This window comes from Dipodomys ordii, unplaced genomic scaffold (genome assembly GCF_000151885.1).
Source record: "Dipodomys ordii isolate 6190 unplaced genomic scaffold, Dord_2.0 Scaffold25, whole genome shotgun sequence".
NCBI classification, from domain to species: Eukaryota; Metazoa; Chordata; class Mammalia; order Rodentia; family Heteromyidae; genus Dipodomys; species Dipodomys ordii.
Genome location: NW_012267241.1, coordinates 19,356,679 through 19,383,294, shown reverse-complemented (window position 1 = coordinate 19,383,294; position 26,616 = coordinate 19,356,679). Strand labels below are relative to the sequence as shown.

The 26,616-nt window shown below is 45.7% G+C and overlaps 1 protein-coding gene across 1 annotated transcript in view; it reads left to right on the top strand.

Annotated features, from left to right (window-relative positions):
• Cables1 (Cdk5 and Abl enzyme substrate 1) overlaps positions 1–26,616 on the top strand; it is a 96,452-nt gene that overhangs the window by 45,441 nt on the left and 24,395 nt on the right. The window contains exons 4-5 of the mRNA XM_013014818.1: positions 3,371–3,463; positions 19,525–19,602. Of these exons, the coding sequence (XP_012870272.1) occupies positions 3,371–3,463; positions 19,525–19,602 (171 nt within the window). The remainder of the gene's footprint in view (positions 1–3,370; positions 3,464–19,524; positions 19,603–26,616) is intronic.

Genomic DNA, 26,616 nt, shown 5'->3' with positions numbered 1-26,616 from the left:
CCAGAGCTTGCTGAGTTGGCAGAACCTGTGAGCTAACTGTGCCTGGCTCACTCTAGCAGTCTGGTCCACCGCCCTCTGACTGACTGGCTCCATTTTAGAGGTAGAATGAAGTAAGGTATGAAGTCATTCCTGAATCCTACTATCCAGAAACTACTGGGCGCTTTGTGTTTCTTTATTTTGTTTTTTAATGCTTTTAGAGGTTCTTTTCAGCAATCCCACGTTTCTAGATTCTTCAGTGAGAGAGATTATTGGAAACCTTGAGTGGTCTATAGACTTAGGCAGCCATTCTCAAGCCAGAATGGGGATAGTTTGGGGTTCTGTGTATGCCTCCAGAGAGTCGCCCCCCTCCCCCGAGAAGGCATAGGAGGCTGTGTCTTCTTGAACCCCAAACTGATTGATTGTATCTGGGTTGAGAAGGCTAGAGTGGGGCAGGGCTGGTGGGCACCGTCTCTTAGTCTTAACTCCCTGAAGCCCACAGGAAGCACTTAGATTCTCAGGCAGTGTTCTGCAGGTCTGCAGCACCCTCATCAATGAAAGCCAAGAATCTAGGACCTTAAACAAGAGCTGTTGTTTTGAGATTATAAAGCAAATATAACCAAACAGGCACCCTTTATAGCTCAGGATCATGGTAATAACAACACTTGACATTTGCATATGAATATTCTTGTGTGTGTGTGTGTGTGTGTGTGTGTGTGTGCATGTGCATGCATGTGTGTGTATTTGAATGTGTCACTTGACAGTTTATGAAGCTCCTTTTTTTATTTAGTCCTTACAGTAGCAGCAAGGACCAGCAATATATTTTTATTTATTTATTTTATTTTATTTGTGAACATACTGTACAGAGGGGTTACAATTACATGGGCAGGATAATGCGTACATTTCTTACCAAGCATTGCAGCCTCCTCCTTTGTTTATCCTTCACATCCCTTCCCAGCCTCCCCTCTCCCCCCCAGTCCCAATCCTTCCCCCCCCCTCCCCGCACCAACATTGTAAAGCTCGTTTTCAACATGACAACTTGTACTTCTCATTGTTGCAACAGGTCCATCTGTATCCTTAAACGACTTGTTTTTCCCCATCTCCTCCACAAGTTATACTGGCATCAAATATAGTGAAAGCAGGGGTTATACTGTGGGGGAGGGACATACAAAGCAACAAAGAAATAATCTTATAAATGCGTTAGAAACACATGCATGAAAGAAAAAAACATTAAAATACATATCTTAATATAATTTTTCCAAGTCTTTCCATTTCCTAACAAATGGGGCAATGTCATTCTTTCTGATGGAGGCATTAGAATTCCATTGTGTATATATACCACATTTTCTTGATCCATTCATCTACTGAGGGGCATCTGGGTTGGTTCCAGATCTTAGCTATGGTAAATAATGCTGCAATAAACATAGTTGTGCTGGTAGCTTTAATGTGGTCTTGTTTGTAAACATTTGGGTAAATGCCCAAAAGTGGGATTGCTGGGTCATAGGGGAGTTCTATGTGGAGTCTTTTGAGGAACCTCCATACTGCTTTCCAAAGTGGTTGAACAAGTTTACATTCCTACCAACAATGAAGTAAGGTTCCCTTCTGTCCACATCCCCTCCAGCATCTGTTGTTGTTAGAGTTCTTGATTTTTGCCATTCTAACTGGGGTGAGGTGATATCTCAATGTTGTTTTGATTTGCATTTCTTTTATGGCTAGGGAGGTTGAGCATTTCTTCATGTGTCTATTGGCCATCCTTCTTTCTTCAGAGAAGTTTCTCTTTAAGTCTTTCGCCCACTTGTTTATTGGGCAGTTGTTTTTTTGAGGATTTGTTGTTGGGGGATTTAATTTTTTTAGTAAGGACCAGCAATATTAACAATAGCAACAATTGGGATTCTTGAGTAGCCTTCAGAGTCCAGCTGTCATGAGTCAGTAGCAGTGAGTGTGAGGGTGTAGGCTGGGAAGACAGGTGTCTGCCCAGGCTTCTAGCTCTAATGTAGTAGAGAAGGCTGAAAGGGGAATTTTCCTGCTTTGGACCCATGACCTGTGGGAGGACCTTTCCCAGTGAAAGGTAAATAAATAAATCCAGTAAATAAATAAATATCTGATAGCATGCCTTTGCTTTGGTCTGCACTCATTGCTGCTATATTTCGTTAAGATACATTTTAAGGTGCCAGTCCCTAAAAGAAAATAAAAATCATGCTCAGTGTTCTGGAAAAGACTTTGTAGCCTGGCCTGGCCTTACTAGATAGGTAGGATGGGGGTATGTAGGAGATCTCTAAGCTTGAGCTCCCTGGAGAGGAGTGATATGGGGTGTGTACTACAGGTCCTTCTGTACCCCTGCCCATTCCCCAGACCAGGTCCCTCAGGTGCCCCACACCACCTTCCCATAACTCTGCTTCTGCTGGCTCATCTTGTTACCTCTTAACCTAAAGCCTCCAAGTTAGACCTGACAATTCAGGGTAATGACGAAAGGCAACGGTGCACTGCATTTCTGGAACTCACTTTCTGAGTCATGAGGTGTGTAAGCACCCACATTCGATGGCAGGAATTGTGGTAGCAAAAGTCAAAATAGAAAAGTCACCATAACTCCCTTTTGTCAAGAAAAGATCGAAGCTCCCTTTGTCTGTTGGGTGTTTTACTTGATAGTTACATTGTGGTTTTATAACTTAGTATTTATGAGGTGACTTCAAAAATACTGTACACAAGTAAGCTATCTTCAGCCTGTGGCCAAACCTAAGTGCAAGCAAATATCACATATTCCAAGCGGTGGGGGAGAATATCTTAAATACAGTGCAATTTCAGTTTAACAGGTATTTATTTAAAACTTACCTTGAAACAAAACCCAGCCACTAAGTGGGTCTCTGAAACTCTGATACTCTTCAGACCTAAGCTGTGATTTCCAGACACAGTCAAGTCTGGACTTGATACAACCATCCAGGTAATGGAGGCCAAAATCTTGCTATGGAAGAAAAATGATTCAGATTGTTTTTAAACTAGATGTTCCAGGGTCTTCCCCACTCTTCAGATCCTCTAAAATTTATAACTTTCTGTTCCCTTTACCCATGTTGATTCAGAGGCAATTTTTTTTTCTAATGACAGTAAAGAGTAATGGCTTTGTAATCTGTTACTGTAAGGTTATGTTATTGTAAGCAGGAACAACCATTTTCATTAGCTGGCTTTTTGGAAATCCATATAAAGTATTAATCAGTCTGATCAAGGAAGTTTGTCTGTCACTGCTTCTAGCCGTATTGTCTGCATTAGCCTGGCCGCTTTCTGCGTGCCTTGGGGTGACTCAGACCATTCCTCTGGTCTTTCCTTCCTGCCTTTGTGTGGACATCTCTCAGCTGTCCAGCGGGCAACTGACTGTGTTTTTGAAATGACTTTTATTTTTCAGATGTCGAACTCTCTCAGGCTCGCCCAGACCAAAGAATTTTAAGAAGATTCATTTTATCAAGAACATGAGGCAGCATGATACCAGGAATGGCAGGTACTAACGACCTTACGCCAAAACTATCTCCTAGGCCAGTGGGGAGGAGCGGGAAGGGAGGGGGACCATTTTAATAGCTAGAGCTGAACAGAGCAAAGCCCACACTTGACAATGAGCAGGATCTCATGGGACCTCCCGAGATATCCACTCTGCTCACCCCAGAACTGTAGGGAGTGGTGATTAAGTGAGAGACTTAGACTAGCCACAAACTGAATTTTTGATAGTACACAGTATCTTTTATAGAAAACTTTTAACAAAGAAAAACCAGTCTTTTTTTGTTGTTTTTTTTTTGGGGGGGGGAGTTGGTTGTGGGGCTTGAATTCTGGGCCTGGGCACTGTCCCTGAGCTCTTCAGCTCAAGGTGAGTGTTCTGACAGTTGAGTCACAGTGCCACTTCCAGTTTTCTGGTGGTTAATTGGAGATAAGAGTCTCACAGACTTTCCTGCTTGGGCTGGTTAAAACCACCATCCTCAGATCTCAGCCTCCTGAGTAGCTAGGATTACAGGTGTGAGTCACCAGCACCAGGCTGCTTTTTACCACTACTCATTCACTAGCCAATAAATAACCCAAACGTGACTTTGGCCACAGTGTTAACAGCCAAGGAGGGCAGAATTGGTGTTGGACCAGCAGATGCTTCCTCAGAGCTGGTTTAAGTTCCTGAACCCATAGGTGTTGCTCCAACATTATAGCTTTTCTTACGAGAAATGCCAACCAATAAGCATTTTCATGGTTGGAATTTATGTGACCTTGACATTGACACTCTGTAGAGGATGGGTAGATGGGAATCCACGATGCTGGCATGCATAGGCTTTGCTAAGCCCATTAATTTTGGTCCTGTGGTAATAGTAGTAGGAACAGAGCTCTGGGACTTCTGGGGTCCCTGTAACTCTTACAGTTTATGAAGTATCCTAGTGTGGGTGAGTTAGGAACACTGGACCAACACAGAGGTCCTGCTGTACAGACCATCTTTGTTTGCCTATTAGAATTCTAGAAGACCACCTAGGCCCCAGCACTCTCTAATTTACCTAAAATGAAATTTGCTGAGACATCTTTGAGTGAGATCCATTAAGGTCCAACAGGCCTATGATTCAGTGGTAGAAAATGTGCTTTACAACCTGTATAATAACACCAATGATTATGGTTTTTCTTGAAGTTTGTACTTGCTTTAATACAGAGCTTTCAATTAAAGTTCTCCCACTTGGAACCAGGTGTGGTGGTCACACCTATAATTTCAGCACTAATAAGGTAAAAACAGGAGGACCTCAAGTTTCAGGCTAGCCTTAGCTATATTTTAAGATCCTATCTCAAAAACAAAAACAAAAACAACACAAAAACCTAGTTTCACTTAACTGTTAATGTTCAGTGGAGTGCTCCCATTTTCTCTGTTTCACTGGGCCTTGTGTACTTAATTCTGAGACCATTCCTGAGGCCATTTCACTATAATTATCATCTCTTTTTTGTAATTATATTTTTATTATCTTGAGTTGTACAAAGGGGTTACAATTCAATACAATGATCATTTCTTTAGTGTCTTTTTTTTAAAATAACCACAACATAAACATTAAGATGCTTTTAATTCCTAAATAAAACTGATGGCAGAAACCAAAGAAACGAGCCATATTAAAAGCGTTGCCATCTCTGGATGCTGCCTATTCAGGACACAAAGAGAATTCCCTGGCATGGTTAGGTGGAGAGAGGATATAGCTGGTGACAGAATTTGGATTAATGGGATTTTCAGAGTACAATAAGAGCTGCCTCCCTTATGCCCTTGACCCAGAGGTGGCATAAACAGGCAGGAGACACTGCAGTGGCCAGCAGTTTTGATGGGGAGTTTTCAGGGGGTGTTGAGCAAGCTTCTTTTGAAGATCTGGGGACTGGAAATTAGAGCAGGAACAAAGGCTGCATGTAAATCACAGGCTGTCGGTGGGCTGTACCTGCCCAGGTGAGAACTAGTTTTCCTATGCAAACCACATGAAAAGGCCACAAGGTCTCCCTTCCCTCCTGTGGGTTTGTTAGCAAGGGTGGATTGCCTTTAGATGGAAGAGAAGCCAGGAAGAAGATAGGATTTCTGAGATGACAGGAGGAAGTTATGATCAGGAGTTTATGGGTTGGAGAATGACACGCAGCCTTTCTGAAAGGAGAGTGGCAGAAGCTTTGCCCCAAGCTTACTGGCAGCACAGTGGCATTTGATGGGCTCCAGTGTCAGCAGTGGTTCGTAGATGGGTCCCAGTGAGGAAGGTACCTGTGTACCTACCTGTGTACCACCTCAGGGGTAGAAGGATGTATGGTCCCTGAGATTCCCTAGCCTGGCGCCACCCACGCACGCTTCTGTGTACCTCCCAGGTCTCCCGTGGTCTCTCAGTCTGCAGACAAATCTGGAATCTTTTGCCACAAAGATCCTGTTGTTGAGACCCCCTTTTCCTCCAAACTGGTGACCCTGTGATAATGAGATGCCTCATTATTGAGCACTCACGTCCCTTATTAAGTCACCGAGGACCAGCTAACAATTCACAGAACAAGCAAAGAGCATCATGGTTGAGACTCTGACCCACCAAAGAGTTTCAAGCCCACAATTTTGAGATAGAAAGGGAGGCAAGCTATACTGAGAGCCAGATATAATGAGATACTTGTAGCATTGAAAATGCAAGCCAGAAAGCATCAGGAGTTCTCACAAATTAGTAATAGCAAAGACACTGTCTGCGGAGCCTGACTGAGGTGGCTCCACGTTCCCCATAAGGCACTGCTGTCCTCTGGGACTGGAGATGAATCCCAGCTGGTGGTGAGGCACAGTGAACATCTCAAGTAGAAGCAAGAGGTTGTGACAGAGAATGGAATTGCAGTCAGGAAAAAGCATGTTCATCAGTGGATGGTAAGGCTGGCATTGAGCCTGCAAAAGGCCTTTCTGGATGACATGCATAGAAACCAAGCTGACAGTCATGCTGCGGCCACTGGGCCATTTCCTGACCCAGGGCACAGGTCAGCCAGAGCAATGGGCTTTCAGCCAAAGCAAGCCCTTGTCTAGTCCTGCATGGGCTTGTCTCCAACAAGAGGGGAAGCTGTAATGGAAGCATCTGCTCTCAAGGTCTGTGTTGGCCTCGATGCAGAGGACAGGTTGGTACTTCAGGACTTTGGGCTGGTGGAAGGAGGAACAGGAAGGAAAGCAGAGCTTCCTTAGATTTAGGAACATAGACTAAGAAGTAGATTCTTAGCTGGGTACTGGTGGCTTACACCTGCAATCCTGTTTACTCAGGAGGCTGAGATCTGAGCATTGTGGTTCAAAGCCAGCCCAGTCCATGAGACTCTTATCTCGGAAGTGGAGCTGTGGCTCAAAATGGTAGAGCACCAGCCTTGAGCAAGAGAGCTCCGGGACAGTTCCTAGGCCCAGCGTTCAAGCCCACAACCAACAATAATGAAAAAAAAAAGTAAATTCTTGTGGCCAGAAATGTAATGCCAAAAGCTGTTATAAAGTTATGAATATCACAGGATGATAATAGGTTACAGATTGAGTACTCCGGGAGGAAGGAGGGGCAGACTTCACAGGCTTTGCTTCCTGAATTCAAAACTAAGTAGGTGTTTGTCAATATATGAGTGCCTTTCAGTGAGTTTCAACCTTCAGGATTAGTTCTTGAGAAATAGAATTCAGAAATACAAATAAGAAGTAGAATTCAGAAATATAAATAATACTTGGAGCAACCCTATCAAGAAGTAATGTCCTCGAACGATGTTCACATCCTGTCACTGGATCTGTGAATGTTTGGGTACATAGCACTGGGGTAGTACAATTGCTCATTAGCTGACCTTCAGATAGTAGGTTTATGGGTCCAATGTAAGCACAAAGTCCTTCAGAGAGAAAGAAGGCAGGTTAAGAATTGTCAGGTAATGTGATAAAACTCAATTGGCCTTGGCTGATCTAAAACTTGAGATGGGGTCACAAATAAATATACATGTTGGCATTCCAGAAATAGGAAAAGCTTTGGAAACATATAGTGATAATGTTTGCATATATTGTGTGCTTAGTGACACTGAATTGTACACATAAAAACTGAACAGTCCTGTGGCTCACACCTGTAATCCTACTCAGGAGACTTGAGATCTGAAGATGAAAATCTGTGAGTTTTTTTGTTTTTTTTTGGGGGGGGGTCCGGTCGTGGGGCCTGAACTCTGGGTCTGGGCACTGTCCCTCAGCTCTTCAGCTCAAGGCTAGTGCTCTACCACTTGAGCCACAGTGCCACTTCCGGCTTTTTTCTTTTTGCTTATGTGGTGCTGAGGAGTCGAACCCAGGGCCTCAGGCATGCAAGGCAAGCACTCTACCACTGAGGCACCTTCCCAGCCCCCTGGGAGATTTTTTTTTTATCTCCAGTTAACCAGCAAAAAGCCAGAAGTGGAGCTGGGCTCTGGTGATAGAGTGCCAGCCTTGAGCAAAAAAGCTAAGAGACATGTGTGTGTGCACATACATATATATACATATATGTCTATGTATGTGTGCATGCATAATGATACGGTGTTTTAAAAATTGAAGGGAAGGGATGGTGTACTTTTGTGGTTTAATTGTTCAAGACTGATTGAGGTCAGCTTTTTCCCCCAAAGAAAACTATGAAGTGTAGGCTTCAAGCAATGTGCCACACACACAGTAGGCACTCAATATATGTTGAATAAATGAATAGAGAGGCTTTATAAAATGGGTTTCAGTCTTCAGATCTCAGGAAATGGAAAGAATTTAGAAATACAAGTGATTTTTCAAACTCCATGGAGAATAGAAAAAATTCTATGCCTAATGCCAGGCACGTGTTGCTTTATAAAAGTCAGGCAAAGCCTGCAGTGGCAGCAGAGGGTAAATTCTTATAATCAGCCCAGCAAGTCTTGGGCTGATTGCTTGCGGAGATTGGGAACAGATGGTTTGTGTGCACTCTAGAAAAGCGTGTGGAGGTTTGTTAGCAGTCAGCATGAGTTCACCAAGGAGAAGTCATGTTAAATTAACTTGATTTCCTCATTGATAGAATAACTAGGTTAGTAAATTAGGAAACTGCTGTAGGCATTACATTTCTTGATTTCAGGAAAATGTTAGGCTGTTCCTCATTATGGTAGATCCCATTGGGTTGACTGTGAGGAAGGCCGGGTGACTGGAGAGCCCCAAACCTGGAACAACTGAAGTTTGTTAGAGGGCCATCCTTGGTGTAGAAGAACTTACAGCATGATCTGCACATGTGCAGGACAGAGCAGGGACTGGAGAAAAGGTCTGGAAGCTTCCCTGTCAGCACATGGAAGGGCAGAGTGAGCAGAGGAGATAGAAGAGAGACTCTGTTACACATGAGCACCGAAATGCAGTTGCTTCATCAGCTAGAAATGCTGCCCTCAGCCTGGTGCAGCCTGATAAAACTTAGCAAAAATAATTTGTTCAGGGAGTCAACTACAGAACAGAAGGGAGATGTTTCATTTTGGCACTTAAGTGGGTAGTGGGCTCCAACTAGGCTAAATATTTCATATGAGAGCAGTGCATATGAACTGGCCTGTTCTAATAGAAGACAAGTGTCAGAAAGTCATGGCTTTGCCCCTATCCAGGGTTGGTCCCATCTGTTCTTTTGTGACCAGCGTGAGTGTCACATCTTAGGATTCTCCGTTTATATTGGGTTGATTCTGTAACAGTTGATCTAGAAGGAATCATGTGCATCCAAATGGAAGGTGCCGTTGGAGGATTCTGGTCTTCCTTTCTTTCTCACAGTCTCTAGTTTATTCTGAACTCTAGCTTCCCTCACACCATTCTTTCACCTTTGTGTAAGCTTTTTTTGTAGTCCTTGGCCTTTAGCTAGTGATTAAAACACACACACACACAAAGCTCACCAGATACAGGTGTCAGTGGCTCATACCTGTAATCCTAGCTACTTAGGAGGCTGAGATCCAGAAGATAGAGATTACCCAACCCTAGGCAGGGAAATCCACAAGACTTCATCCCCAATTAACCGCCAAAAAGCAGGAAGTAGAGTTGTAGCCTAAGTGGTAGAGTGCCAGACTTGAGCATAAACACCAAGCAAGAGTGCAAGGCCCCCAGTACTGGCACCAAAGACTTTTCTCACACTCTATCATGACATGTTGTATGATTGTGTGTGCATTTTTATCCTCCACCATTCCCTTTAATTAGGGTTGAGGGACATGAACATAATCAAGGTATGATATCCATACACATGACATTGTCACAGTGATACCTATTAATTTGTACAATTGGATGCAGTTACTCTGCAGTTCCACCTCCCTCTCTCTAGCTAGCAGTTAGGTCACTGATGGAATATATGGCCTGCTCCATGCATGTTACTTGTACCTACTCAATGTTGGGATATATCAGTGAGTAAAACACACAAGGTCCTGCTTTGAGGAGTTAGTATTTGGGGTGACTATTTGGGGAGCCTGATGAATAGATGGATAGGCTTTTTAAATAGGTTTTAGTCTTCAGAACTCAGGAAATGGCAGGACTTTAGAAGTACAAGTGATTTTTTCAGACTCCATGGAGAACAGAAAAAATTCTATGCCTAATGCCAGGCACATGTTGCTTTATGAAAGTCAGAGTCTGCAGTGGTAGAGGGTAAATTCTTAAAATGGGCCCAGCAAGTCTGGGGCTGATTGCTTGCAGAGATTAGGAACAGCAGCTGCAGCTTCTGGACAGGACCGGAGCATCCTGAGATGAGGTTGGGTTGGCAAGATGAGCTTCAGCTTGTGTCTTCACCATGAGTAGCAGATGGAGGGTTTGAGCTTGAAGAATGAGGACAACCACCGGCTTTCATGATGCTTATGTCATGAAACTTCCTGTCAATAAAGGCAAGACCATCCCTCCAGACATGTCCAGCTCTTGACACTCATACACATCGACTTCTGGGAGCTTAAAGAGGCGACAGGACCTGGCTTTGGATGTCTGCCTGACATACAACACGTGCCCTGGAAATACCACCTCGGGTGCTGCTGGGAGAATGAGTTCATTGTGAACAGTGAGTGAAATGTGTTTGCAGGTACATGGACTGGGCTACAAAGCTGTCTTGTCCTTTGGGAGTTTCCAAAGCGATTTGAAATCGTTTAAGATGGAATGCAGACTGGATCAATCGGGTGTGTCTTCCATGTGTGTACTTGGTGAGAATACTTAAAGCATATTTTTCCCCTGTCTTTTTTTTTTTTAAGAAAGATGATAAAAGAGCAAAAACTCAATCCTTTTTTATACGAAAAAATGTTGAGAGAAGACATGAAGTCGTCAACTTGGGATCCCATCGCTTTCCAGCCCTCACCCCACTTCAGTGTGAAAGGTGAATTGGACAATGTAGCACCTTTCAAAACACCACCCTGGAATGGCTGTCTGAAGGACGTTGAATGTCATTGCTTTTCTGACTGCACCAATTCCATCCAATGTGGAGAAGAGTGCGTATCTTGGGAGAGGCAACTAGCAAATCAGTGCTTACCCAGTGAGCACAATTGGTTCTTCTTGGAGCTTTGTTTTTGTTTTTTAATTTCACGAGCACAGCAGGGAAGCATCTTCATCCTAGTCTGTGTTTACCACCGATACTCAGCAAAAGCTGAGGGCCTAAAGGCACCTCTAGCTCCCAGCTCACCAGGTCCCACTGTCCCCTATGCTCCCTTTGCTTGCTTGTGCTGATGGGTGGTGGAGAGCAGTAAGGAGGGCTGACTGGACATGAGAGTAGTCACTGGGTTCAGAATACAGGAACTATAGGGTTCTGAGCATGTCTGGGTGCTGGATCAGCACCACACTCACCACGCTTTCTTATTCATGCTTTGTTAAAAAGCATAGAAATAAGCAGGAATGGTAGTGCCTGAAATCCCAGCACTCAGGAGGCTGAGACAGGAGAATCAGGAGTGTAAGGCCAAGCCTGGTTTATATAGATCCTGTCTCCAAAGAAGAGGAACAGAGTTAGGCCATGCACAGTGATACAAACCACTAGGCCCAGTTACTTGGGAGTCTGAGGCAGAATTGCATGAAGCCAGGAGATCAGGGTCAGCCTCAGCATAGTAGGAGTCCAACCAAAAACTAGTCTATAAAAAGCATGCAAGAAGCCGGACACTGGTGACTCATGCCTGTAATCCTAGCTATTTAGGAGGCTGAGATCTGAGGATTGCAATTCAAAGCCAACCCAGGCAGGAAAGTCTGTGACACTCTTTAACTCCATTTAACCACCAGAAAACCAGAAGTGGAGCTGTAACTCAAAGTGATAGAGTACTAGCCTTGAGCAAAAGAGCCCAAAGACAGCTCCCAGGCCCTGAGTTCAGGCCCAACCACCACCACCAACAATAAAGACGCATGCAAGTGATGCTGATGCTGGCTTTTCTTGTAGCTTTTGAGAAATCAATGGTGTGCAGGAGGGAAGACACTGCTGCAAAAGTTCTTGGCCTGCAAGTCCTTGTGGCTGTTTTCATCCAATGATTTCCAGGCAATCAGACAAGTCACATTGGAGAGAGATAGAGGGTAGGAAACCCATTCCACTCAGTATCTTCCCCAGGTTTTTATTCCTGTTGTTGATGTATTTCTTTTTAAGACAGGATTGCACAATGTAGTTCATCCTAGGACTTGCTGTGTACCACAGGAGCTGACACCACGACTCTTAGCTAGTCATGGATTATAATTCACTCCTTGACAGAAAGGATTCTGAAAGCCAGGGGAAGAACAGTCTTTGGTCCCCACCAGCACTATTGAGGGCTCAGAGGAGAAACATAATTACTGCTAATGAGTTGTTTAGGACCAAGCCCAAATTTGATGTTAGTATACTAGTGCTTGCCTGGAAAAGCAGAAGGCTCCCCCTAAGATACTTCTAAGTTATGTGACACTTCGCCTATTTTTTTTTCCTCCTACCTGTTTGCTCTGGGCTGAATTGTATCCCTTCTAAATTTATGTGTTAACGCTGGACATAGTGATACAGGCCTGACCTGTAATCCCAGCACTTGGAAGCAGAGGCCAAGGCCAACCTGGGCTATGAGACCTTGTCTCAAAAATGTAATTGGATGGTTGGAGAAAGAGGGGGTCCGTATATTGAAGTTCTAATCCCTACCATCTCAAAGCATTAGAAATTAGAGTCATTGCACTTGGAGCTGGTTTAAGATGAGGTCATACAGGCATAAGGTGGGTGTCTAATCCAAAATAACTTGTTTGTGTCCTTTCACTCCCCCCCCCCGCCCCCAAAAGGCACCATCAGGACATTCTGCCACATGAAATTAGAGTGCTTCTACAAGGCAGGGACCATCACAAGCTAGAAAGGCCTGATCCCATGCCTTTCCCTCATGCCTTCCAAGAGAAGCACTTTGGTGTAGGACTGCTGGCCCCCAGAACTAGAAGCTAATCCGTGGATTTGGCTGTTCTTTGTCATGGTGGTCCCAGCTGACTGCATCTTCTTGCTCTCACTATCTTTGAGCTTTACTGCTATCCTGAGCTGCCTGGCTCCTCACAGCTCTTCCCTCCATCACCATTCTTGAGAGTTCATCTGTGCCATAGCTTCAGTCACCCCTGAAGCAAAGGACCCTCCCAGGCCCAAAGAGGTCCAGGAGGACTCCTGCAGCAGGCCTTTATCCAGCCAGCCATGCTGAATTATTACAGTAATTATTTAAGGAACAAAGTTAGTGAGCACTAGAAGAAATACAAAGTCGCATACGGAGTTAGCCTTGTGCTTTATGGCTTGTTTAGTGAGAAGCCATTGAGCTGTTGTGTTGGTGCCCAGGTGTGTCTTTACACAACAGTCAGCAGTTTGAGATCAGAGTCTGTTAGTGCCGCTGGCTTCTCTGCTTGTCATCTCCACCCATTGCTGGACCCAGGAACCTGAGCACAAAATCCTTTGGGGCTCTTGCTATTTCCCCCTCATTATTTACATTTATTCTCTTGCCTATTATAGCGGTGTTCAGCTGCAAGGTGGTGTGCTGTTGTGCTGTTGTTGTTGTTTTATCGATTTGTCTTGCTCAAATATTTTTCGAAGCATGTAGTGATGTTTGTATAGAAAGGAGAGGTTTTTTTTTTCTTTTTTTGTTTCACAGATTTCCTTAGTTTGCTCCATCTCTCATGAACAAGTGTAAATTGAAGTGATGACATGACATAATTGATATAGTAAATGTCTAGCTCAGCATGGGTGTGGTCGGCAGCCAGGCCCCGCGTTGCATGTGCCAGGGGTGTTGGCTCATGCTCCACAGAGGAAGCAGCACCATAGTGAGTCAGGCACGGTCAGTGAAGAGCCTTGTGCTCTACTTTAGTTCTTTTTGTTTGTTTAGTTTTGTGCCAATCCTGGGGCTGGGCACTGGCCCTGAGCTTTTGTGCTCAAGAGTCTGGCTCTACTACTTTGAGCCACAGCACCATTTCTGGCTTTTTGGTAATTAATTGGAGTCTCACAGACTTTCCTGCCTGGGCTGGCTTTGAACCAGGATCCTCAGATCTCAGCCTCCTGAGTAGCGAGGATTTCAGGTGATTCTTTGGTTCTTGCAGTAAGTCCTACTTACTTTGATTACCACTTCATCTCTCAGGCCACTTCCCTCCAGGTCACCCACCAGGGCTCCTTCACGCTTGATTAGATGTTTGTGTCTATATCACTCGCCATCAGATTCCCAACTCCTGCTGCCACGAATGGCACCAAAGGAATGCTTAGAAAATGTTCGCTGATGGGAGGAGGTGGAGGAGCAAAAGATCATCTAACTTGTTTCTGGGAAATCTGCCACTCCCTAGATGTGGGATAAGGTGCACCTCCTTCGCCTAAAGTAGAGGCATGTACTGTAGTAATGCAAAAACTAGCAAGGATGGAAGTGGTTCTTGGAGAAGGTGCTAGGAGTTGTTTCCAGCTAAGTCAAACACCTGGAATCCATTGTGCAGCCACTATCAGCCTCCAAGTCCCTTGCTTCTGCCCACTTCACCTGTCATTGCGTTTGGTCCAGGGCTCCTGATGTCCTCAACTCTGTAATCCTCTTTCTCACTTCTCCAGAGCCTGACTAGGTACCAAACTTGTTCAGGCCAGCCGTGTGGCCGCAGGCTCGTTGTTCTAGGGCCCTGTTCACCCCAGACCTCCCTGTCCCCACAACTCCCACCCTGGAACGCCCTCTCCAGCCTATTCCAAGACAGAAGGGAACAGATCTCTTTCTGTAGAATGTTCTTGGAAGCCCCACAGACGTCTGTGTTGCCCTTGTACCCAGAGGAGGTACATCCAACCATGACGGGAGTACTTCCTAAACTGGGAACGTACCCCCAATAGCTAATGAGTATTAAAATAGGGTGCCCAGGAACATGGTCATCTTGTTGCTGCTTTTTTCGTTCAGTTCTCATTGTGTGATTGCCAGCTCTTTGGGTGAGAGAGAAAGGGGCCAAGGCCCCCTTTGTGCCCACTTTAATGAAGTATTGTGAGAGGAGGAAGAAGTGGCTGTGGGAAAGAGGGTCAGAGTGGAGCTGGGAGGGAGCAGGGTTTCCAGATTTCACTGGTGTCCTGATGTTAGTCTTCTCTGAGTACAGTGAGCATACAGGGGGCCCAGCCGGGAGGTGATACACGGCAGAGAGCCAGGCCAGGAAGAACACACCTGAATGCCAGCTATATGCACTTCCAGGGCTGCTTTACAGAGCACCACTTGCTGAGTGTTTTAATTGGTAAGAAATTCACACGGCTCTGGAGGCTGGTGTTCATGCTCCTGAAGTTCTGGGGCGAGTCACCCCTTGTTCTTTCAGATTCAGGTGGTAACAGTCTGGCTCTTTTTTTGTGGATCTAGGACATGTGTTTGCTTGTTCCCAGAGCCTGGTGTGGTTCCCTGGGATGTGTTTGGGGATCACTAGGCTCATGCCACGTTGTTGCAGAAGTCGTTTTCTTGGCAGGTTATTTTTAATATCCTTAAGGGGAAATACGTTTGCTCTCCTGAGGTAGTCCACCTTCATGAGATCTAGTAGATGCCAAATAGATGAGCCAGTAGATTCCCAGGGATCTAGAAATGCACTGAGAAGACCACTTTGGGGCAAAAGACGAATGCTGGAGGATATCCCCCCCGGTTAAACATCGCAGGTGACTGGTGAGAGCAAATTTGAAACTAACGGCCTACGCCTGCCAACTGCTTGCGTGTCCCCTGGCTGCTCTGAATAGCCCAGTATTTCATGAGCAAAGCTAGGGAAGGTTCTAGAAGCTCTTTGATCAAAAGTGACCATGTCAGATCCCTCCTACCCGACGGCATTTCTTTCCCAAGAGCATGGCCACAAAGCCATGTGAGCAGACCGCCTAGCTGGTGTCATTTCGGCTGCAGGCGCGCGCGCGCGCGTGCTGCCTGGAAGTTTTGGAAAGCCATGTGGGCGGCAGCCCTCTGGAGCTTTTTTCTTTTGTGGGTGACCTTCACCCCCTGCAGATGTTTTGTGGAACTGTGACCTTTTGTTCCTTAAAAAGACGCATCTCCCCAGAGTTAATTCCTCTTTTGAAGTCATAATCTTTTATGGAATCCTTCCTGGCCATCTTGATTTCCAGGGAAGTGTTATGCATCCCAGATGGGAAAAAATATGTAGGCTTCACAGGCACCGCATGGGACAGGACTGAAGGTGCTGGCGTCAGTAACAGGAGAGTGGTCAGTCTCTGAAGCCCATCGGAAATGGAGTTTGGTTGTTGCACATCAACACCAAACAACCACATCTGATTTAATGCTTTCACCAACAAATAACAAGCACTCAAAGGAAGCAATCATTATAGAAGGCAACACTCTATCATGCTGGACATTCCCCCACGTGCTGAGCAAAGTCCCAACTCCCATGGACCCTCCAGGTTCTAACTGTGGCGGTGGGCCACATGCTCCCCTCCGTTGGAAGCATGCTGGCCATACTCACAGCATAGGAAGCCGAGAAGCCAACACTCACCACTTGTTGGTTCTTGCCTGCTCTGGCTAAGGCCTGTGGAACCTTCCGGGTGCCAGAACTCCGTCAGGAAACACATTTTTCCCCCGCTGGGAGCCCTGTTGGTGAGCTGCTATGTGGATCTCTGCCACCTCCTACTCCAACACCTGCAGAGTGGGAGACAAAAGGTTGGTTGCACCAAGGAGTGGCAGGAAGAGCTCCTCCTCGCTTCCCCCTCCCACTGCTGAAGACTGGCCAGCCCGAGGAGAACCATCCTAGCGGAATGGTTGGGAAGCTGTGTGTGTTTATGGTTGCTAAACTTAGCCTGCTCAGTAGAGGAGCGTGTTTTTGTGAATGAGATCCACTGCCTCTCCGAGACCCCATGGTAAGGACCACCCAGCACGAGCACTCACCCCAGAGAACAATGCAGCCTATTTACCGACCGGCGCCTTGTGGTCGAAATGCTGGAAGAAGACTTGAATTGCACTTGGCATGGATAGTCACTCATTTTTTTTTCATTCTATTAAAAATGTCCAAACAAATTTGGTGTGTGGGAAGGAAGTACGCATTAGCACCGAGGAATAAGGAAAAGGCAGTACCACCAAGTCAGTCTAATTCGTTCCACACCCTCCTTCCTGGGCACTGCTGAGAGCTCCCACATCAAGCCATGCCAGCAATGAGCGCGTTCCTTGCTGGCTGGATGGTGAAGACAGGGCTGGAGTGTCACGAACCTCACTCCTTCATCTGGAAAGTTGGAGGCCCAGGCTGAGCAGAGCCCAGCCTCTGTATGGTACCTACAGTGGCTCCTATGTTCTGAACTCCTCTGGGTGACCCACAGGCCAATCTGGAAAGCCATTCTGGAACACTTAGATACTAAGTAAGCAAGGAACACTCATCCGATAGGAAGAGCCCAAGTTCAGATCCCTGGTCTGCCACCTGCTGGTACGTCACCACTGCCATGTCTCTTATTGGCTTATGCTAAAGCATTTAGAATCAAACATATTATCAATACATATGTCAACCATTATTATGTCAGCTTGATCTACACAGGCATCGGCATGTCGGGATCTTTGTTGCTGGGTTCCATGCATGAGAGCCCAAGGAAGTTGGCTGGTGTCTGCAAATATGCTCATGATTTCTGTGACCCTTGGACTGGCCTTTGGGGCCTTGATGGCCCTTTCAGGATGTGACTTTGTGTTCTCAGTGCAGTGAGCAGGGTGGGGGGCCTGTGGTATCTGAGGAGCAGCCTCTCCCTTCAGTGACACAGTTCTGTGCATCATGTCATCCTAGATAGACCACACATCTTAGTAACCTGGATGTTTAGCACCAAGTCTTGAGAGGTTCTAAACCCAAGTACTACACTGCTCAAAGGTAACCCAGGAAGCTGGCCTGCAGAGAAGATAATTGCTATTCATTGGGTGCATTCTATAGGCAAGATTCCAAGGATTCTCCCAGGAAGGACTAATATTACTCTAATATTCCAAAAAGATTAAACTTACTAAACTACTCAGGAGGCTGAGATCTGGGGATCTCAGTTTGAAGCCAAGGTAAGCAGGAAAGTCCATGAGACTCTTATCTCCAACTAACCATCAAAAAGCTAGAAGTATAGGTGTGGTTCGAGTGGTAGAGTGTCAGTCTTGAATGAAAAGTGTAGGCACAGGAACCAGGCCCCTAAGTTCAAGTTGCAGTATCCGCACACACCTACACAATAAAGATACCAACTTTATCCTGTTTTTTGTTTTGTTTTGCAGGGGGTGGGGAGAGTTGTTTGTGTTTTAGACAAGGATACAGGCTCAGCAGAATTGTTAAGCTACCTAAGGTCAAACCAAGATTACAGATCTGGTATTAGGAGCTAGAGCATGGCCTTAGTTGGTCCTGTTCGCTTCTTCAGATAGGAACCGCTAGGGGGTAATTGCAACCCTGACCTCCCTTTGCTGGGTACTCTATGCTACTGTGCAACCACTGCATTTCAGTGACCTCTCACTGGCATTCACGGAGGAGCTTCAGTGTGCTAAACCCTTGGACTTGTCCCTCAAAACAAAAGGCGGGCAAATGGTTAGCAGCACTGACCGCACCGATGCCACTACATGATTGTAGAGGGAGCACAGAAGAGAGATAGGGATAGAAATGATCACTAGAGGGGTTACTTTTCTTTGAAGAGTCAATAGGAGTTCACCAAAAGTTCCAGAGTAAGATATTACAGGTGAAGGAATAGCATGCAAAGGACACAGGTATAAAACAGGAGGATTTTCCTTTTTAAAGGTTGGTTACTGCAAGTACTTTAGCACAGGTACATGATATAGTGCAGGGGATATACCATGCTGCTGAGACTACAGAGTGAGCCAGGAACCAAAGGAAGAGAACATTACAAACCTTGTGCACTTGGTAGTGTTTTTCTCATTTTTATTATTATGATACTGAAGGAAACAATTGTGAAAGTAAAGAAGCTTGATATATGATATGTATTGACTTTGTGCTAAAAAGGCCGGGGGTTTTGGGTGGTGTTTTTAATCTCTTCACTTAATTTCTCCATTATTTTTTTCATTAGCAATTCCCTTTGGCAAAAGTTATTCTCAGAGGCGAGCATAAGTACTTTTGAGAGTTTTTGTTTTTTGTTTGTAATACTTTTTTTTCCAAGTGGCTTTTGATTGCATAAGAACATCATGTAGAACCGTTTCCAGTAGATTCTTTATAGCAGGAATGGAGGCTAAGACTGATTATGTAATTGTTCCCTTCATCTATTCTCAGAACCTAACATATTGCCAGCATATTAAAACAACAACAACAAAAAAAAAAACCACTAATGATTGTAAAGGCATCTGAGTGTCTTTCAGGGTTTCTGGCACTCCTGCGCTTGTATTGTACACTGCAGAACAGAACTGAGTAGTTTAAGTGTGACAGGACTGTGCACTCAGCTGAAGACTGGGTGCTCTCTGCTCTGTCTTGTATGGGCAGCCCACAACTAGCTCCCTTGTAGGAGTGAAGTCACTGATCCACTGGCAGCACAGGTGGTGTTATTTGGGTGTGGGGAGGCCATAGTTCTGCTGGGCTGTGGCTGCCTTTTGCAGAGGAGGGCAGAATACCATCTGTTGGAGGAGGAGGCAGGAGTATGCAAACGCTGTTGTGAATTCCCTGAATGGTTAATTGCTGTAGAAGTTTTGTTGTTGGTTTTTTTTTTCAATTTAAGTCTTTACATTTAGTTTGTTGTTTTTTGTTTTTGTTTGTTGTTTTTTGTTTTGTTTTTCACTTTTTAGAATAGTCCTTATCAGTGGCAGAAGATCCTTCTGTAGTATATTTTCCGTGCTGCCATATCGAGACTGTACCCAAGCCGGGTATGTATATGCATGCATGCTTTTATTTTTTCCTGGGTGAAAAGTTGAGATGTCAATGTGCATAATGTGGTGTTCCTTTCTGTGTTCATGAACTTGCCTCTCTTTGATGGTACAAATTCAGTATTTGTGAATTTGATTTAAAGAAAATGGAACCATTTTCTTTTCAGCCAAAAAGCTTCTTTGTGTGTGTGTGTGTGTGTGTGTGTCTGTTCACGTGTGTCCTCACCTGACTGTGTGTTTTGTCACCTTGTCCAACACTGTAAAGCAAGAGCAATATGGGGCCTACCATATTGCACAAGGTCACACTGGCCTTTGGACAAAAAGGTAGGTTAGAGAATCAGCCTAAACCCTGTGACTGTCCTACCTCTTCAGTCTTGGGCTGGAATTTGGAAACTGACCAGCTGCCACCCCTGGGCAAACATCACAGCCAAGTGGCACCTGATTTAATTTCCTCTGTGATTCATAAGCCCCTCTAGAAGAAAGGGAGTAATGGAAGCTTTGTTACTATGCAGTCTTGACTCCTCGCCATCCCTGTGGCCTGCATTCATTCCTCCCATGTCTAGACTCTTGCCCCACCCCCATTCAGTGGCTGTCACTTTCAGTATGTAGGACAGGGCAGTTCAGTCCAGAGGGTATCTGGAATACTTTAGGATGTTGGCTCTAGCCAGCTGCCTTGTGGTCATCATGATCAACCAGCACTACAGCCCACAACCCTTGAGGAGGGCAGTGTGACCTCTGATGCTGAATTATCATTTATCCATCTTGTTCCATCTCCATTGGCTCTGCCCAGGCCTTCCCTCCCACCATGGTCTTTCTTTCTCCTGTAGTCTGTCATATTTCTGGCCTGTTCACCTCACTTGCTCCTTACCGGGACTCTGCATTATAAGGCTGTCTCTCTTCCTTTATGAAGGACTGAGGTGTGCCTTACAGAGCATTACTAGCCATACCATGTATCAAATGTGCACTTTTTATTATCTGCAACCTGAGAACCACCTTGCAAAGTAAGTGTTCCAGAAAAAGTAAGAGCAAATCTTGAAGCTCAGGAATTAAGGACCAGCTTTTGGGGTGGCAATTGAGTTGTCCTGAAGGACACAGGCTGACTGCATCTGAAGAGACAGCCCGTTTCCTGGAGAACCCAGTTTGCAACAGCTTATCAACCCAATGTGTGACCCCCAGAGAGCCAGACTAAGTGCAGATGGCAGCCCCAGGTCCTAGAATATCTGAGTATGAACAGCTTGGACCTATGCCTTCAGAGAGATGGGCAGCATCTATAGATACCCTATATCAGCCAGGGCTTGAGACTCTGGGCTTCCTTGCTGCCATCTCTGACAGCGTCATTCTTTGCTTTGAGCTTAATTATTTAATCATGTATTGAGTGTTTACCCTGTGACCAAGTGCCAGGGACACACATGGGGACTGAGGGATGGGTTCCTGTCCTCCCAAACTTACCACCTAGTAGGGGAGAAATTACACACAGGATTACTTACAACTTTTAGTAGATGCTAAAGATACCCTAGCAGGTAACTGCCAAATCTTCCTGGTTGTTTCTTTAAGACAGTTTGGCTTCCCTGTGCTTGAAGTGTTTATGTTGGGTTTATTCTCATATTCCTAGGACTCCCCTCACTGTGGTACCAAGTGCTTTATCCTTATTTGTAGATAAGATCTTTAAAGCCAGGAGCTAGTGACTCACGCCTGTAATCCTAGATATTTGGGAGACTGAAAACAGGAAGATTGTGACTTAAGGCCAACTGATAGAAAGGTTTATGAGGCTTGGAATAGTGCTTGTCATCCAAAGTCACATCAGAGGCTGCAATTAGAAGAATCATGGTAGGCCACCTTCAGCAGCCAAGTCCATGAAACTTCATGTTCCTTCTTCAAGTGGCTCCATGTACTTAAACCTCCTTCACATGGAAGCCTCTACCAAGATGGCCTGTTCTTCCAAGGTGGCAGCTTCCAGAACCCCTCTACCTCCCACATCTTGGCTGGCCCTGACTCACCTTCCACTGTGGCCTCAAAACTTGGCTCTTGGTTTTTAACCTGAAATGAGCACTAATTCTGGCTTCTGACATCCGTTGACCAAAACAGATCTTAGGAGTGGTTTCTCCACTTACGTATGTATCATCGTGTATGTCCCAGTGAATGTGGGAATGCTGATAGGTGCCAGGGAGGCAGGGGTGAGTTTCCAATTCAGGGCAACTGGAGAGCCCCAAAGCAGCACTGGAAAAGATAAGACCATCCTTGTAGTTGCTTTCCAAGTGAAAGAGGTTTGAGTACATTTAGACTGGGGATATAAAATCCCACTACCCCCTGCAGCCCTCCAAGTCCTACCCTGAAATGCTGCTGACATACACCACTGCCTCACGGGATTCAGGATTCATGCATGCCGTGGAACCAGTAAGCACCTACTGTGTGTCTGGCACTGTTCAAGGCAGTAGATACAAAGTGAACATGAAGATATTGCTTCCTCATGGAGACAAGAGAGAAATAAACTAGACACAAGCAGAACAGTTTGCAATTAAGTAGCCTTACACCATGCCCCTGCGTGGCCGAGCCCAGAGGAGGAGGTGTGTGCTTCAGGAGGAGGATGGGGAGACTTCCCACAGGAGGTGGCTCTGCCACTACCCTTAGAGGTGAGGGGGAAGGATATCCCAGACTTTGTGTGGACTTGCAAGGATGTCAGAGGATGATCCTACTTCTAGTGACCTCCTGGGGGCACGGCTGACCTTGCCTGCCCTGATGAGAGAATTCAGTAAAGCCCCATTCAAGCTAGAATCCTGTTGCAACAGTGCTATGTCCAGCCCTGTGTCAATGAGAGAGAGAGAGACAAATACAGCTGGAAGTGGGCTCTGGGAAGAGACTGCCACGGGCCCACTGGTCAGCCCTCAGTCCAGCTCCCTCGTCTGTAGTGGGGATGTGTGGCTCCTGAAGAAGATGGTTGTCCATACTGCTCATGTGGAAGTGGTAAGTCCTGCCGAATGAGGAATGTATGAAGGGGATGTGTTCCTCACACTCCCCACCATCAGTGACTGCATATGTAATCATCCAGCCTTCTAAATTTTGATGTTTATAAGAATGCTCAGATCTGCGGAACACTGCAGTTCTATTTGGTGCCTTGTTTTCTGCTGGACCTCAGGATAGAAGCCTCATTGGCCTGGGCTGGAGAACAGTGTAAAATGCAAGTTACCAGGCACAAAGCTGAAGGTCCGGGTGGATCCCATGATCCCAAGTTCAGACTCTGTGTCCTTGCCTTAATTGAGGGGGAAAGCTATCCGAGAGACAAGTATGTTTACTTAGGACTCACTGAGGGAGGGTATAGTCAGGCATTTGTGTGAATGTGCCAAACAGAGGTATCAAAGCTAACACCGGAATATTACTTAGTGTGCTAGGCCCTGTATCAAATGCCTTCCAGCTGTTCGCTCATTTCTTATAAGAATCTGTATAACCTGGACACCAGTGGTTCACACCTGTAATCCTAGCTACTCAGGAGGCTGAGATCTGAGGACTGCAGTTCAAAGCCAGCCCAGGCAGGAAAGTCCATGAGACTCTATCTCCAATTAACCAATAGAAAGCCTGAAGTGGTGCTGAGGCTTAAGGGGTAGAGCGTTTGCCTTGAGCTGAGAGACAGCACCCAGGCCTAGAGTTTAAGCCCCACAACCAACAAAAAAGAATCTAAGTTGAGTACTTAGGTTATCAGTAGTTAACTTGAGGAGGCTAGACGGGAGCAGAGCTCAGCCACCTCCCCAGGCAGCTCTGTCTACTGATAACACAGTTTGAAAATTGTTTTCCCCTTCAGAGTTGGGCCTGCTTAAGGACCATCAGTGTGCAGCCAGTGCTAACTGCTGTTCCTCTCTGGGTGTTGGTGGAGTTCAATGGTTAGGACCAGCTTGGTTCTTATCGGAAGGCATACCACATGGAGGTCACCTCCTGAGGATGCTGGTGGCTGAGTTTCAGAAAGTTTCAGAGATTACTGGTTTACCCTGTGGCACTGGATCATCCATTCTCAAATTCCAAGCATCTCTGGATAGAACCAGTTTTTTAGTTCCTTTTTACAGTGCTGAGGATTGAACCCAGGGTCTCACACATGCTAACCCACTGGTCTACCACTGAGCTGTACTGCCACTCCTATTTATTTTCTTTTTACTTTGAGACTGGGTCTTGCCTAAGTTACCTAGTTGAGATTAGAAGCATGTGCCACCACAACCAGCCTGGGTAGAGTCTTGCATAAAAAATCGTCTTGTTAATTCCTCCATTTGGATTGTTATTGTGAGACTGAAGTATGTGGTAATGGGGTAGCATCTATTTGATACAGTCCTGCTGAGGTACCTTACTGACATGACGATAAAGTGCCACCCACTGGACCTCCCTAGTACCTTTCCCTTTGTACCCAGACTGCCCCACCACCCAGAAAGGAATTTAGGAACAATAGAAGCCTTTCCCAGGTCTAGATGCAGTGCATGGGAACAATAGCAGCACCCAACAGTTCATGAGAAGATCAGTCACATTGCCGGATGTATCTTCTTCAACAATGGCAAGTAACCCGGCTCCTGAAACACAGAACAATTTTTTTAAAAAATTTCTGTTTTACTTTCTTTTTGGGGGGTGGTATTTATTTTGCTGTTATTGTTGGGTCTGTTTTTGTTTTGTCTCATTCACAGTACAAACAAGCAGAGAGCCTGTGCTGAGCTATTTATAGGGGTAGGTTTACTCTGCCTTCTGTTCCTGTACAGTATAGAAGTACTAGGGTTTGAACTCAGAGCCTTGCACTAGATAGTCAGGTTCTCTACTGCTGAAGCAGGCCTCCAGACCTATTTTTTGCTGGTGGTGTTTAAAGATAGACTCTCACTTCCTGCTGGGATGAATAGATAAAACAAAATCTGCCTCTTGTAGACCTCTCACTGTTGTTGGCCCAGGAGCACACCATGGCATCCAGTTCTCCTCCACGGAGATGGAGTCTCAGGAGCTTTTTTGTCCAGATTGGTCTAAAACTCCAGTCCTCCCAATCTCAGCCTTCTAAGAAGCTAGGTTGACAGATACATACCACTGCACACAGGTATGAGTTAAAAGGCTATTATGACCTTTTCTGTGTGGCCCCACTACATGACCAGTCATGTAGTCATTGCCATGTCAACCCTGCCACACCTGGCTTCTGTGCTGTCTTTGACAGGGCCCCCTTCCTGTCTCCTGGCTTTGGCTGAGTTGCTTACCAAAGGCTAGTCCTTGAACAAATCAGCTTGTCCACCCCTCAAGCTAGTATCATAGGCTCAAAGTGTGAATAGCACATGGCCCTATTTTGAGCAAGTCACAGATGATTTTCCTTTGCTGTGGGCTGCTTTTGTTTAAGGGACAGATGTGGGTAGAGCCTGGGCTAGTTTAGAAGAAGGAAGTTCAAGGAAGCCTGGCACTGTGGGAGAGGGGATTTCGCCCTTCTTTGTGTCTCTGGTGAAGGGGAGTACCCACCGCGCCCCCCTACCCCATCACACATGCCCTCTAGTCCATACTGCCCGCCTCTTGCACATGCTATGTAAGTAGGTGCACGTGTCCCAAGATAGGTGCACTAACTGGCCTGCTTGGATTGAAGATGGGCTGTGGGTTGCATTCCACTCCTTTGAAGTTCCACAGCCAGGAGCCTGCAGTCCTGCCAACCTTTCCCCAGGTGGATTCCATCTCAGCAGCAGCCTACAGGCTGAGCATGATGAGTGAAATACACTTCCCAGGCCAGAGAGGCCCTTCCTGGACATAGGGCACTGCTACTTCTAGGAGTATCCCTGAGCTCTGCTCCCTCATTATAGGGCATGTGTTTGAAGCTGGCCAGCCATGGCATATGCCTAGAATCCTAGCTACTCAGGCTTTCCCTGTGGCTCAAGAGGAAGATCATCAGCCATGAACGAAAAGTCTTAACAAAAGCACCAATTAATTATTAATTAATTAAAAGATCTTGGAAATGGGAGCTAATTTGAGTTATGCCAGTTGCAGCGAGTTCAGTAGGAAGGGAACATTACAGCTCAAGCAGAGACTTTTGGAGCTACCAAGAACTCAGACTGTCTAGTCCTGTAGATTTCTCACTTAACAGGGGGAAAAAAAAAAAGCTACTCTTCCAATACAAGTTTATGGAGCTCCAGTCAATAAAGCGGCTAAGCATGGAAGTGCTGTGGAGAACTGAGCGTGAGGACGAGGAGACGCCCACTCCTCCCTACCCTTAGGAAAAGCCCAGTCCTTAAATGTCCTAGCCCATCCATGGTGATGGTGGTCTGGGCCAGGCAGAGCTGTGGTACACAGTAAGCAGCAGTCAGGCAGACCCTCCGTTCTGATAAATTAACCTGCCTTCCTGACCTCAGGTTTGCTCTGCTCTATGAAGCTGACTGTAGCATCAAGCTTGGGAGCTATTACATAGGACGACTGTCAGGAGAGTCGTGTGTGTCACCTGCAGGTCTGTTTTTATCCAGTCACAGAGCTATCTCTTAGCTTTTTCTAGATCTACTCCAACATGGTTCATAATGCCTTAGCCAGCAGTGGGGTTTCTATGCATGGTTACATCTTCAGCTTTGCTTTTATTTAATCTTTAATTTTTGTACTTATGAAAGCAAGTTTGGAATGAGTGTGGTAGCTCATGCCCGTAATCTGAGCTGCTTAGAAAGTAGAAATAAGAGGATCTCTGCTCAGGGTAAAATTAATCAATGAGATCCTATCTCAAAGACAAGTCAGGAGGGGTGGTACACACCTGTAATCCCAACTATGTGGGAGCTATAAGTAGATAGATTGTGATCTGAAGCCAACCTGGGCAAAAAGCTTAAGACCTCATCTGAAAACTAAAGCAAAAGGGCTGGGAACATTGCTTAAGTAGTAGAGAATCTGCCTAGCAAGCAGAAGGTTCTAAGTTCAAACCCCAGTACTGGAGGGGAAAAAAGATACCCAAAAGTAATATTGGGCCTCACCACCTCAACAAAGCTACTGTTGGCCTTTTTTGGGGGGTGAGGGGGGGATCCAGTCGTGGGGCCTGAACTCTGGGCCTGGGTG